Raw genomic sequence first — 15,574 nt, 5'->3', positions numbered from 1 at the left:
GTATTCTTCGCTGAAGCAGAGGAAGACTCAGAGGATAGCAGAACAGTAGAGGGTGCAACGGTTCCGGCTAACAGCTCTACGAGGTACAAGGATGCTATCGAGTCGAATGTGGATGAGGCTGCTAGCCTCAAGGCACGCCAAGTTGTGGCTGCCGTGGGAACTGGGAACGATGAGGACAAGGTGACGGAAGCGAGAGAAGAAGAGAAAGAAGGACATAACGAAGGAATGAATTCTGCCAGTCGCTATGACCGTTTGTTCTCTGACAAGGAGCTGGATATGCTCGAACTCGGTGAAGACTCGGGCGTGAAAAGTGAACCCGAAGAATATGCGAAAGAACTGGAAGATCGTTTGTTCCCGCTGGACGACGAGAGGATACTAGAGCGTGCCAAGCGGAACGCTGCTGGACTAGGAAAGCCGACTCTGGCGGATATGAGCGTGACACCTGGAATACCGGAAGCTGTCTTGGAACGCACACGGGCCGTCTCAACTGGAGATATATGGACGCCAGAGTACTGGCTGGATTGGTATGCCGACGCGTTAGAGAAGTCGAAGGTAGCGAAGCGTGCCAATCGATACTTCAAGGAGGTGGAAGCAAGGAGCTCGCAACTGCCGACGGTCAACGTGGTCGCTGTAAGCGAGGGCGAGTGCGATGAGACTGCAGAGCCGGACAAGATGGTAGAACGAGAGTTCGAAAGGAACGTGTGCGTCAGACTGGACGAAGCGACCATCCCGGTATCTCGAGACTGTGAAGACAGTGGCGGGACGCTGCTGTCTCGATGGCGTGCAGAGGCTCGAAGGCTGGTGTACGAACTCGTGAAGCAGGATTGGGTTGCAAAGAGAAGTCTCCCTTCGAAGACAACGGAGCCTCCAGGAGAGAGAGGTGGCGAGGGCGAGGATGACCCTCGGCGTGACGCCGCGACTGGGAACGTCCTGGACGAAGGGGCGCTCCGAAGCCACCTTTGTGAAGTTGGGGGAACGCTAAGCGAAGCGTTCCTAAATTGCGCACTAGTTTGGGCTAGAAGTTATTTTGAGGCGGAGGTCGGCGCTATTTGCGACAAGTTACGTGACAGGGCGCCTGCGTCACCAAAAATAACTGGACCCAGTGGGGCGACCGTTACAGAAACTCTGCGAATGGGCGCGACGCCTGGCTTGCCAATCAAAACGCTGGAAGTTAAAAAGCTCGAAATAGCCGAAGAGGAGCCAGAGATCTATTTCGTGGACGCGAAGAGAGCCCCCCGTCCTCGGAGACGATCTGGCCTGTGCGAGCGGAGCTACGAAGTCTTAGATGATGATGATAGTGTGGTGCCCGAAGGCAAACGAATTATATGCAGTATTGGAGGGATACAAGCTCTATCGGACGGCTACATTGACTGTTGCCCCTGCGAGATGTTGGCCGACACCGGCGCTATGGCTAGTTTGGTCGACAAACGCGTGTTGAAACGACTCGGAAGGGCTTCCGAGCCGCTTCGACCATACACAGGAAGTTTAGATGGCGTGACGGGCCATGGAGTTCGTGTAAGTGGCGTAATCGACCTGCCTGTGACTCTGGGAACGCTGGAGAAGACGCTCCCTTTCGTAGTGACCGACCGTTTATTCGTGGACGCTATTCTTGGAACGGATACGCTGCGAGCGTTCCGAGCGGTGATCGACTTGGAGGAACAAAATATGACGCTAAAAGAGACCGGTGATGTGGTCCCACTGGGCGAGACAAGGATCGAAGAGACCTACGCAGCCACAGTATCGTCGACGGTCCGTCTGAAGCCCGGGAGCCAAGCGTTAGTAAGGTCGAGCGTCAGAGGAGCAGTGAAGGGTCAGTCCGTCGTCTTAGTGGAGGGCGTTCCCGGATCGGATAAGTCCCTACAAGTCGCCAGAACGCTGTGCACGGTGTCTGAAGGCTCTGTACTAGTCGAGGTCTGTAACGCGTCGACAGAGGAGGTCGAGATTAAGTCGGGAACTCACGTCGCCTCCGTGACGATCGCTCCAGAGTCTGCTTTTGTGGTAGGCGTTCCCGAATCTGACGGAGCACGGGAGAGCCTCAGTGATGTCCTAAGTCGTTCGACTGGGCACGCTACTGGCCCGGCGGGAACGATTGAGGCCGAGATGGCCTCAGCCATGAACGACAAGGACGAGGACGATTTCGTGGTGGACTTTCAGGACTCTTCACTTGGGGCGGAACAGAGGCGTCTCTTTGCTGAAATGCTGAAGGGCCTGAGGGACCTCTTCGTCGAGACCTCCAAAAAACCCGGACGGACAGAGCTTTTACAGTTCCACATCGACACGGGAACGCACACACCTATCAAGCAACCTCCTTACCGAGTGTCTAAGGCAGAGGGCGACGTGATGGAATCCGAAATCCAGGAGTATCTCGACTTGGGCCTAATACGGCCCTCGACTAGCCCTTGGGCCAGTCCTGTACTGATGATACGCAAGTCTGATGGAGGAATCCGGTTTTGCATCGACTACCGAAAGCTGAACGCTGTCACGGTAAAGGACAGCTACCCGATGCCGTTAATCGACGACATCCTAGACGTGCTTGGGAACGCTAAGCTTTTCTCGACTATGGATATTGCGTCGGGATACTGGAACGTTCCCATGGAGCCTGGTAGTGTGGAGAAGACAGCTTTCACGAGCAAGTATGGGCTGTACGAATGGCTAGTCATGCCTTTCGGGCTATGTAATGCTGTCCCTGCGTTCGAACGACTTATGGAGAGCGTACTGGTTGATTTGAAGTGGCGAACGTGTCTGGTTTACCTAGATGATTGTGTCGTGTTCAGCGAGGACTTTCCAACCCATCTGATTCAAGTGCGTCAGATTTTGGAACGCTTTCGAGCAGCTGGCTTCATAACTGAAGATGAAGAAGTGTCATTGGGGACGGGACCAGGTGGCGTTTCTAGGCCATATTGTGACCCCTACTGGGATATTGCCCAACCCGGGAAAGCGAAAGCAGTGATGAACATAGAGAGACCCCACGACTTGCATACAGTGCGAGCGTTCCTCGGCTTGACTAGCTACTTTAGGCGTTATATACCCGGCTTCGCGGCGATCGCTGCTCCGTTGGAACGCTTAAAGCAGAAGGAGGTGGAGTTCCGATGGAACGACGACTGCGAGGCCGCGTTCCGTCAGCTGCAACGCGCTCTGGTGAAGCCCCCAATCCTCGTTTATCCGGACTTCAAGAAAAGGTTCAAACTGTACGTGGACTCTTCTCACTTAGCGGTTGGAGCGTGCCTCATGCAGGAGATCGATAGGCGTGACAGAGCTATCGCCTTTGCGAGTAAGATGTTGGTCGGATCTCAGAGAAATTGGATTAACAAGACAAGTGGCACAACGGAGATAGAGTGCTGGGGAATAGTGTGGGCTACGCGTAAATTTCGTTGCTACCTGGATCATGCGGAATTTGACTTGTACACTGATCATCAAGCGCTAACGTGGATATTTGGAGAAGAAACCCGAACGTCCAACGCTAAGTTGGCACGGTGGGCGATGGAGTTATCACAGTTAAGGTTCAAGGTATATCATAAACCTGGGACGTCTATGGGCCATGCTGATGGTTTGTCGAGGCTGTATCACCGACCTGATGCCTCGGTTGTAAGTGTCATTCGAATGACTGATCTCCTAAACGACGGAGACGACGCTCCTCCTGCTCAAGACGGAACGGTAACTCCTCTTGGAACGCTGGAGACTAACACGGGCGACGGTCTAGCCCAAGTCGGGGAGCAGACTGGAACGGCTGCTCCCGGGGATGACTCGGTTACTGAACCTGCGGTGGTGACGGAACCTCTAACGCAAGTGGAGCAAGAAGAAGACTTGCAGGAGGGAGCCCCGCTTACAAACCTCTCGCCCATCGACGTTTTTGGTTTGGATTACGACAAGTTTGTGGAAGAGCAGGAGCGCGTGCCATGGATGCGAGCACTGAGAGCGTTCCTGAAGGACGGAGCGTTAGCTATCGACCCACAACTTCGAGTGATTGGCTCTTACCTGTTGGTGTCGCTGCTACTGGCTGCAGTACTTTACATGCCTCGGCTGGCGTGTGAAGGTGTCGAAGGCGTGTTGTGTGGATGGATGGGTGTCGCTTTGCTGGTGCTACTAATGGATATCTACTGGGATTTTGCGAGTGAATGTGTCTTTTGGAACGCTGCTGTTGTCTCTATCGGCGCCTACAGCCATGCTCGACGCCTGTATAGCAAGTCTCGATCGAGTGAAGTAACTAGTCAAGGTGTTAAGCGCGATTGGGATGGTCTGGCCCGGCGGATGGCGCGCCGAGAAGAGAGAGAACGTGCCAGTGTCGTGCGATTACGGGGAGTGTGTGACAGCGGAGTGAATTCGAGGGACGAAGCCCTGGAAGGTGGCGTTCCCGTTGGCAAGGATTTCTCTGTCCCTTCGTCTTCGAATGTCGCCCCCAGTGGAACGCTTACGGGAGGCGTTCCCATTCGTCATCCGGCCGGTACCGTGCAGCCTGGCTCGGGCGAATCTGCTCGGCGAGGGCACCGAGTCGAAGTCGGGGAGAATTGTCACGGTATACGGCTGGATGAGGGACTCGACCTTCTCGCCGAATGTATTCAGAAGCTCAACGCGTTTCAGATGAAGCGCACCACGTCTAACCAACTGGGTCTTTCGCCTCCGACGTCGACGTTCCCGACATAAAAAGGAACGCCTGTCGACGGCTGTTCTCAAGATCTGCAGTGGACCGCCACGTAGGAGGATCTGTAGAGCGGTAGGGAGCTGCTCTCTCTCGTGGAAGTCGAGGAGAGCAGCTCAGTCGTGTTTTTCCTCCATACCTCACAAGTAACTGAGAAGACAAGCAATACATTTATTTTACGTTTATTTCGTTAAAAGTTTCTACGGTCGGTCTGCAAGATACACGACCCCGATCAAGGAGGAAAACCGCGACAGAATGCCCTCACAATTCATTCCCACGGGCGCTGGGCGTCGAATACCCTCAGGTAGTATATGAGGCTGTGCAAGGAATTAGTCGAAGTACCTTTGACAAAGATCATCAGTGCCACGAGGTACGTCTATGCGCCGACTTCAGTACAAACTTATGGATCCATCCATTTAGGTGTTTCAACTCCTCCAAAAAAAATTAGTTGAAGAGAGTCAGAAGCTCTTACTGAATTCAAAATGCGCTCTGCCCCTACGACTGCATTAACGCAAAAAGACGTGTATGGGTTTTAGCCACAAATAGCGCCTCGGTAATAGACTCGATGTTGCTGCTAGATTGTGGTGCAAGTTTTCACACGAGGGATGAGTACCGCGACTTTGTGAGTATCAAGAGCTGACATCTCATATCGGTATTACGTGGCCTATGGCCAACGGCTTCAAGCAAAGAGAAGCGTCGCACTATCAAGCTGACGGATGTGCTGAATGTGTCTGCGCGGGATAAGAAGCTTGCGTCAGTGTTGGATCTAACTCCTCGTGTGTACATATCCAGTCCAAGAACGACCAAGTGACTCTACTTATAGATATAGGGACGCTTGCAGTGATTAAGAGGTTAAAGAAGTAATTTCATTGGGACGTGAGACAAGCAGCAACAGCAGAACCCCATCAAATCGTACGTGTGAGCAGTTGGATTATGGCACACTCGTCTTGGACATGTGTCAGACACTAAGTTACATCAAGGCCCGGGATGAGATTTCTAATGCAACGGTGGTGCAAGACGGGATCCCAGGTAGGTCTGAATGTGCTGACTTTGATTAACGATTTCAGTCGCTTCGTGTACGTGAACTTGTTTGCCGCGAAGTCCTAAGAGTTTGACCACTTCAAAAAGCGTTGATGGAGACTCATTTCAGTATCTAGATTAAGTGCGTGAAGAGTGACAATGGCGGTAAAACGTGAACCGTAAGTTCAACGAGTGCTGCGCGGTGAATGGGAACATCCACTAGACAAAGCCACTCACGCCGCAGCAAAAGTGCTTGTCGGAGAGGATACACCGCATGCTGGCTGAGATGGCGTGATCTATGATGCACTACAAGTACATGAAGATGGATTTGTGTGGTCGGCGACGAGTTTGTAACAGCACACGCGCGCTCTGACCACCGCCCGTTCAGACAAGAGTCCATTTGAAGCTATGTTCAAGACACGACCAGAGCGAGGCTACCTCCGCGTCTTTGGACCAAAATGATTCACACCATTGGCGGATTTAAAGAGCACGAATGCGACTCGAAGGCCCACATGCGCACCTATCTAGGATATGCAGAAAAATGAAAAGCATGCCGCGTTTAGGAGCGGCTTGGTGACGACGAGAATAATCATGCTCGACAATCATCCTTCCCGGTAACGAGATATTGTGGTAGCTGAATGTCGTGCGCATCAAGATTCCCCAAATGATGAGGTCGAAGATGATGTGGGGAGATTTAATAATGTACCTCCATAAAATCGAAATGGATAGTCAATAAGGGTCGACGAAGATGCAGACGCAAACTCTGGCCCGGAGAATATAGACGTGGACACGGCTGGTTGGCAAACACAACTCATATAGCTACAATGAATATGCTTGAGTGGCACCAGGATATCCAAGCAATCGAAACTTCTGCAAGCTCGATAAGCTCTATGGCACCCGCTACTCGCAATGACCCTAATGGTGTACTGGCGAGACTTCACTTTCACAACGACTTTTCAGAGCCGCCTCCGATTAAGGCGCGATTTTTCAGGTTTGTCTTCTGAGAAAACTACAATATTGCTGATAAGACTTTTTTTTGAGCTGTGAAGGCCACTGGCAATTAATAATGTTGCCGCAACTACTGCTGATAAACAAGATACAGGAGACCCTCAAATTGCAGCCCTAACTGATGGTCAAAGCTAGATGTTCACTAAGTGGCAATTGTGTAACTTTTATGCGGTAATTTTTATAAATTAAAATACACATGAAACATGCGCGGCGTATTGCTCATAAAAAAGCAAAATGCAGAGTACATGAAGCATGCGCGGTGTCATAAGCAGGGGCTAATGCTAAATCCAATATCGCTGAAGTTAATATTGTAAAAAATCACTTATCTGTATAATTCGTTGGAATGCAATCCTACTTATTATGAGCTGTTCTGATTGGCTAATTTGTTTTTTTGTCTCTTTGCCTGCTCTCTGACAAGTCGTAGGATAGTAGTTAGCGAAAGCTCCTCCAGTCGTCGCTTTCTGGTTGAAGGGGTCATCTCTAAATTACTGATGCCCACACGAAAGAGGTCTGAAGCTTGGTGCTCGGTCATATCATTCGGGATAGTTTTTCCTGCAGTCGTAATGGCTGTGCAAATATGTCGGATTAATCTAGTCCAATCTGAGAAACGCTTGCACATACTGCTCTTCGGTAAGTCGTGAGGGCGAATTTTTCGGAGGGGTGGATAATTTCGTGCTTTATCGCCAAACCACCAGAGCATCCAGGCAGCGTAAGGTCCTCCACGAGGGAATTTAAACGACTCGGGCAGTAAATGAAATTTGCCGTTGTAAAAGTACGCTGTTTTACTGTCGCCAGTCTCCATTGTCGGATGTGGCGAGGAGCTGCTAGGTTGCGCTATACCGACACGCTTCAGCAATGCATTGATGGTGCTCTCTAGCGGATCTTGGTTATATTGCCAGCGGTAACGCCTTTCTGCTCAATAAGATTTGAAACTCCCTCTAAAAGTAATGGCGGCAACTTGTCGATTGAGGATTGCATGCACTGCAACTGTTTGTAAAGCTCCACATGTGGCGGGATTCCCGTTGGTTTCATCCAGGAAGCTGCCTCACAAACCAGCTTTGATCGAAGTTGTGTCACAACTTTGGGGTGACGAAATAAATAGGACGAAAGTAGCGGGTGCGATGCTGGTAGAACCTCATTCAATTGGTCATGATGATGCACGAGCGAAGCTATGCAGAGCTTGAGAATATCTTGCAGAGCACTGGTATTTTGCAGGCTTGGAAACATTTCTTCGACACATGACTCCACACATTGCGCATTATTATCACTAAAATGAGGTGGTAGTGCCGCGAACTCGGCTTTATTTAGGGGCAATCCTGCCACCACACGACCTAGATATTGATCACCAGCCGATTCGTAGCGGATGTATCTATCCTGGACACCACCAAGCGACCATCCGACGCGCAAACAAACACTGGCGATTGACGGACCTCCTGTTGTTCTACTGCACGAAAATGTTGCAACGCCCTTTCTTATCGAGTGGGTTCCATAATGATTGAGCCCAGTTATTTGTGTGATCATTTGACGTAGCGTATTACCGAACCGAATTTTCTGACGGGAACCTGGGAATAGTGACCCTGACTGTTGTGTTGGTCGACATGCTAAATAGATAGCAAGTGCAGTGACCCAGCACGTTGCAGGGCTACGGGGATTCGCGTACACGTGGCGCGGATCCTTGGGTCCAGATCCTTCCTGATTAGTCTTAGATTGATGCATAGTACACCCAACGCTATCGTCATGAGCGCTCAAGTGCTGCGTGCATAACGTTTGCACTGACTCCGAACGGCACATTAGGTTCCATTGTGTTGTCAGAAGGAAATGTGCAAACCCCGCGTCTTGCCTTTCCAGTGTCGCCTTGCAAAGCTGTTGATACAGCGAGTACGGCAGTGGATCCTTCCCCGATTCTTTAGGTGCTCCAGATTGAAATCTAGCTGCTTGCAGACGCTTAAGCCCGGAGAAAAATGTAGCCATTTGCTTGTCGTAGGCTTCCGGAAGAGGGACTTCTTTCCGGCGGTAAAGATCCTTTATTGCGCTTCGATAACTATTAAGAGTACTAATCGTCACCGTTTTACGTTTTTCCAACAGGAACGCCTCAAAGTCTGCTGACGTAAACTGTGTCAGCTCAATTTGTCCAGTCGAGTCAAAGTATGCTGCCATTTCGTTCTTTTTGGTCTCAACTATCCATTTTGATATCGATCTGAGGGCGCCACGATAAGCCTGCTGCGTTCTACCCGAGATGCACGCCTCACGAACATCTCGCGCTGTCACGTTATCATCGCCCACGGCGACACCATCTGCAGGTGAACCAGACACTTCATTCGACCCATCAACTCCATTTACTAGCACACGTTCACATTCAGGTTCATCACTGCTCATATCCTTTCCAGTAGAGTCCGTCATGAATGGCCGAGCAGTACATTCGAGCGCCGTCGCATCGCTACATAGTTAGCATTCATTAGCATCTCAAGAGCCGCACACAACAGCGACATTTAGCATCACACACCCTGTAACGACTGCTCTAATGCACTCTGATCCGGCCTCGCACGTATTATGAGCATTGGCACCGGCCCTGGCTGCAGCTACGATGGACTTGCTGGTCTTGTTGGTCTTGGAGTGGGGCTTAGCCGTGGTCATACTGGTAGGAGAAGGAAGGGCGGCTTTGTTGCTCTCTGACTTGATAGATTTTGGCGAATTACACGCCACTGGTCATCCGTAGGAAAAATCGCCACCAAAAATGCCGCCACTCTTCGCTGTGTCGTGTGTATATAAATGATCAGATATTCCAGTGTGCAAATATTTGGATTGCGGATAGATGAGAGGCAACCTTTCCTACGATTGAATACAAATGGCAAGATATTTCCTATAAAACAGCGAGAATCACTTATCTGTATAATTCGTTGGAATGCAATCCTACTTATTATGAGCTGTTCTGATTGGCTAATTTGTTTTTTTGTCTCTTTGCCTGCTCTCTGACAAGTCGTAGGATAGTAGTTAGCGAAAGCTCCTCCAGTCGTCGCTTTCTGGTTGAAGGGGTCATCTCTAAATTACTGATGCCCACACGAAAGAGGTCTGAAGCTTGGTGCTCGGTCATATCATTCGGGATAGTTTTTCCTGCAGTCGTAATGGCTGTGCAAATATGTCGGATTAATCTAGTCCAATCTGAGAAACGCTTGCACATACTGCTCTTCGGTAAGTCGTGAGGGCGAATTTTTCGGAGGGGTGGATAATTTCGTGCTTTATCGCCAAACCACCAGAGCATCCAGGCAGCGTAAGGTCCTCCACGAGGGAATTTAAACGACTCGGGCAGTAAATGAAATTTGCCGTTGTAAAAGTACGCTGTTTTACTGTCGCCAGTCTCCATTGTCGGATGTGGCGAGGAGCTGCTAGGTTGCGCTATACCGACACGCTTCAGCAATGCATTGATGGTGCTCTCTAGCGGATCTTGGTTATATTGCCAGCGGTAACGCCTTTCTGCTCAATAAGATTTGAAACTCCCTCTAAAAGTAATGGCGGCAACTTGTCGATTGAGGATTGCATGCACTGCAACTGTTTGTAAAGCTCCACATGTGGCGGGATTCCCGTTGGTTTCATCCAGGAAGCTGCCTCACAAACCAGCATTGATCGAAGTCGTGTCACAAGCTCGGAGTGACGAAATAAATAGGACGAAAGTAGCGGGTGCGATGCTGGTAGAACCTCATTCCAAATGGTCATGATGCTGCACGAGCGAAGCTATGCAGAGCTTGAGAATATCTTGCAGTGCACTGGTATTTTGCAGGCTTGGAAACATTTCTTCGAAACATGACTTCACACATTGCGCATTATTATCACTAAAATGAGGTGGTAGTGCCGCGAACTCGGCTTTATTTAGGGGCAATCCTGCCACCACACGACCTAGATATTGATCACCAGCCGATTCGTAGCGGATGTATCTATCCTGGACACCACCAAGCGACCATCCGACGCGCAAACAAACACTGGCGATTGACGGACCTCCTGTTGTTCTACTGCACGAAAATGTTGCAACGCCCTTTCTTATCGAGTGGGTTCCATAATGATTGAGCCCAGTTATTTGTGTGATCATTTGACGTAGCGTATTACCGAACCGAATTTTCTGACGGGAACCTGGGAATAGTGACCCTGACTGTTGTGTTGGTCGACATGCTAAATAGATAGCAAGTGCAGTGACCCAGCATGTTGCAGGGCTACGGGGATTCGCGTACACGTGGCGCGGATCCTTGGGTCCAGATCCTTCCTGATTAGTCTTAGATTGATGCATAGTACACCCAACGCTATCGTCATGAGCGCTCAAGTGCTGCGTGCATAACGTTTGCACTGACTCCGAACGGCACATTAGGTTCCATTGTGTTGTCAGAAAGAAATGTGCAAACCCCGTGTCTTGCCTTTCCAGTGTCGCCTTGCAAAGCTGTTGATACAGCGAGTACGGCAGTGGATCCTTCCCCGATTCTTTAGGTGCTCCAGATTGAAATCTAGCTGCTTGCAGACGCTTAAGCCCGGAGAAAAATGTAGCCATTTGCTTGTCGTAGGCTTCCGGAAGAGGGACTTCTTTCCGGCGGTAAAGATCCTTTATTGCGCTTCGATAACTATTAAGAGTACTAATCGTCACCGTTTTACGTTTTTCCAACAGGAACGCCTCAAAGTCTGCTGACGTAAACTGTGTCAGCTCAATTTGTCCAGTCGAGTCAAAGTATGCTGCCATTTCGTTCTTTTTGGTCTCAACTATCCATTTTGATATCGATCTGAGGGCGCCACGATAAGCCTGCTGCGTTCTACCCGAGATGCACGCCTCACGAACATCTCGCGCTGTCACGTTATCATCGCCCACGGCGACACCATCTGCAGGTGAACCAGACACTTCATTCGACCCATCAACTCCATTTACTAGCACACGTTCACATTCAGGTTCATCACTGCTCATATCCTTTCCAGTAGAGTCCGTCATGAATGGCCGAGCAGTACATTCGAGCGCCGTCGCATCGCTACATAGTTAGCATTCATTAGCATCTCAAGAGCCGCACACAACAGCGACATTTAGCATCACACACCCTGTAACGACTGCTCTAATGCACTCTGATCCGGCCTCGCACGTATTATGAGCATTGGCACCGGCCCTGGCTGCAGCTACGATGGACTTGCTGGTCTTGTTGGTCTTGGAGTGGGGCTTAGCCGTGGTCATACTGGTAGGAGAAGGAAGGGCGGCTTTGTTGCTCTCTGACTTGATAGATTTTGGCGAATTACACGCCACTGGTCATCCGTAGGAAAAATCGCCACCAAAAATGCCGCCACTCTTCGCTGTGTCGTGTGTATATAAATGATCAGATATTCCAGTGTGCAAATATTTGGATTGCGGATAGATGAGAGGCAACCTTTCCTACGATTGAATACAAATGGCAAGATATTTCCTATAAAACAGCGAGAATCACCTGTAGACCAGCTAATATAAAAATATCACCTATTATTGTCTTCTGAGACAAAGTGATATTTTATTAAATAAATACGTAATATTAGCTAATTTATATTATATTTTTCAAAGATTACGTAATCTGTTTAAATCCACTAACCATATGTCGTTAGCGTTCGACTAGCCGAAGTATTACTAATCAACCGTGCCGGGACAATTGTGAGAGTGACGGCAAGGTTGGCGTCGTGTGTTGGCACTGCTGAGCGCATTAATCTAGCGTTACAGGCTGCAGGTTTATTAGACGCACGATGTGGATGAGGCTATCGGTAGAGAACAAGAACAAATACCTTGATTTCGCTCTATCGACATTAAACAACTTCAACCGTTTGCAGTTTTCCATCTCGATCGCCTTTGTGTCATAGTGAAATACTTGAAATACCTACTGCAAATACTAATGCCTACTGGATTTTAGAACCTGACCGAAGAGTTCTTTGGTTTCACATAGGGTAAGGTGGCAAGAAGCGTACTTAAGTAAAAAAAATATAATAAAATATAATCTAAAATCAAATATTTGAAATATATGAGTTAATATTAAAATAATATGTTAACTTTTGAAAAATGAAATACTTTTTATTTTTATTATCGAAAATAGCACTATTACATTTGAAAATATCGTATGATATTTGGTTACCATTAGCCCAAGTTTTATCAAATGTCGTACAGTAGGCTTTCGTATTCTTTTTACGGAACCAATCACCAGCCTGCAACACTGAACGTGGACTCCGACCATTAACGTAAACAGAATAACGTCCCGGTGGTAGATCCGCATTTCTTAAGCCGCAAGGCAGCGCTCAGGTTGGTTCCTTTAATTCCATGAAACTCTCAGAACTTTTCTGTCTACTCGCTGCACTCATTTGCAGTTCCTCCGCCTCGTCCGTTGCCGAGGTGGAGCTAGACGTCGAGGCTCAGTGTGTCGCTAACGGAGACGCTACCTGTGTGCCCCCTCAGGACTCCACCCCCGCTCCTTCGACCAGCTTCGCCTCCATCTCCGGCAACATGCTCAACACGCGTCGCATCGCCTCTAAGTTCATCGCTCATGAACAAGGAGAGGGCGTCGGTGCCACGGTGCGACGTTCGCTCGGCTCTCAGCAGCTCCGCAATCTCGATCCGTTCCTCATGCTGGACGAATTCAACGTTGGACTACCAGGAGGCTTCCCCGATCACCCGCACAGAGGCTTTGAGACTGTCACGTACATGCTACCAACCTCTAAAGGCCACATGCGTCACGAGGACTTTCTGGGCAACAAGGGCGAACTGCGACCGGGAGATCTGCAGTGGATGACGCCGGGCAAAGGGATTTTACATGCTGAGATGCCTGCGAACGAGGAGAAAGCGCATGGATTGCAATTGTGGATTAACTTGCCAAAAGCCAAGAAGATCATGGAGCCAAGATACCAAGAGATTAGTCGAGATACTGTGCCCCATGTATGGGATGACGCTAAAAAGGTCGAGGCGATTGTGTTCGCTGGAGAAGTATTTGGTCAAAAAGGACCAATTGAGACCGAAGCGCCCGTTACGTACATCCACTTTCTGATGAAACAAGGCGCTGAACTGGACTATAAGATTCCACAGGGACACAACGCGTTCGTGTACACGCTATCAGGTTCGGGTACGTGTGCTAGTGAAGCCATTACTGCACACACCGCCATCGTGTTGGAGAAGGACGGCGATGGCGTGCATGTGACGACGAACGATGAAGACGGGCTTGAGTTTATTGTGATCAGTGGCCAGCCTTTGAACGAACCAGTGGTGCAGTACGGGCCCTTTGTCATGACCTCGGAGGATGAAATCCGCCAGACTATCCGTGACTATCAGAGTGGAGCGAATGGATTCGAGAACGCGCCCCAGTGGACGTCGGAGATTGGAAACCGAAGCTAGACGACACGCGATGGAACTGCTAAAGAAATTGTATGTTTGGCATTTTTAAAGCAGTAGCAAGTATTAATACAGGTGCTACTGTAGAATAAAAGTGTCAGTAAATCCTTCACTGGGGCTGCCTAATTCATTACTACATGTAGGAGGGCTATCATTACGATGTCAACGTACAGTGAAGCCACGTTGAACCCGTTAGGTTCGTGCTGGAGAACTCGCTCTGGTTAACTGTAAAAGAAAATCAAATATTTCCTATTTACTCATTTTGCAATCCGCAGAGACCGACGAGTGTAGTCTTTGGTCTGTTACTTAAGTATGAGTGATCTCGTTTCCTTTTACGCTGTGACGGGTGGCCGTTGCTCGCGCATCTTCACGTCGTGGGAGCGAGTTCTGGACGCTACAGTTGGATACCCTGGTGCCAAGGTCAGCAAGTTCTCGACACTAGCAGAAGCCGAAAAGTTCATGAGAGGTCAAGATGCTGCCGTTAGAAGTTGTTTGAGTGGCACTGGGTGGACTGGCCCGGCGTATGCCGTCGCAGTAGGTCGACGTATGGGTGTCTTTAGGACCGCCCAGAAGGCCTTACAGCAGACCCTGGCGTACTCAGGAAACAGCTTAAAGAAGTTCTGCAGTTATAAGGAAGCTGTTGAGTTTTTGGACCACCACCACTGGAGAAAGATGCCTTGTAATGACGAGGATGAATCAGAGGTGGATATTATGGATGAACTTGTGGCCGAGGAGACCCTCGATAGCATTGTCGATGACGCTTTCGGAGCTAACGACGTGACGCCAGCAGAGAGACAAATTGAGAATGTCCAAGAAACTACAAACTTAGGGCTGACGTCGAAGCGTGGACGAGATGATATCCTCGATGAGAATAATGAGGTGGTGCGCCCAACACAGCGTCGGAAGACTGACAGGAGTATCCAATCCAATTGCAGGGAGAAGGTTTTGGTCTGCTGCTTTGGTAGCCATACTAGCGACCCACAAGGCAACGCGACCGTCGTGTCAACATGCCGTTTTCTGACGCATCCCGCCTGGAATGTGAAGAAGATTGTGGGACCAAACGTGACTACTGCCCAAGCAGAGCTTATGGCTGTGCTTGATGTACTGAAACGCGTAGGCCAAGAAGACCCAGACTGTCTCGTGAGTGTGATCGTTTTCATCCGTGACCTACAAGTGTATGACTTGCTACGCGAGTGCAAGTCTGGCGATGGAAATGGAGCTCTATTGAAGCACATTACTAAGGAAAAGGGCAGTCGTAACATCCAGGTTTTCCACATGGGAGATGCATTTCATTGGGAGTAACAAGAGACTTTCAAGCTGCAAGCTACGACTTATCTTGCATGTCGATTTTTTTCAGTGCTTTCAGTAGTTATTTCTTTTTGAAAAAAAAAAAACACATTGTCACGTTCGAGTTTTATTTTTTCATTCCATGAGCACGGCAGAAATGGTCGTTGCCATGGAGAGTATCGAAGAAGACGCGCTCTGTAAACGACGAGATGATCGCGCAAGAACAAAAGGAGAATGAACAGGAAACGGTACAGCTCGCCAAGCGCAAA

At 49.4% G+C, this 15,574-nt stretch overlaps 1 protein-coding gene across 1 annotated transcript; it reads left to right on the top strand.

The window, feature by feature from the left end:
- Positions 1-12,885: 12,885 nt before the first annotated feature.
- Positions 12,886-14,098, top strand: PITG_10240 (pirin, putative; the record flags this gene model as incomplete). Its single annotated transcript, XM_002902030.1, has 1 exon — positions 12,886-14,098. One exon carries the CDS (start codon positions 13,140-13,142, stop codon positions 14,019-14,021), a length of 882 nt encoding a protein of 293 aa, XP_002902076.1.
- Positions 14,099-15,574: the final 1,476 nt, after the last annotated feature.

This window comes from Phytophthora infestans, genomic scaffold (assembly GCF_000142945.1).
Source record: "Phytophthora infestans T30-4 supercont1.18 genomic scaffold, whole genome shotgun sequence".
Lineage (NCBI taxonomy): Eukaryota > Oomycota > Peronosporomycetes > Peronosporales > Peronosporaceae > Phytophthora > Phytophthora infestans.
The sequence above is the reverse complement of the archived record's forward strand: the minus strand, read 5'-3'. Positions and strand labels throughout refer to the sequence as shown.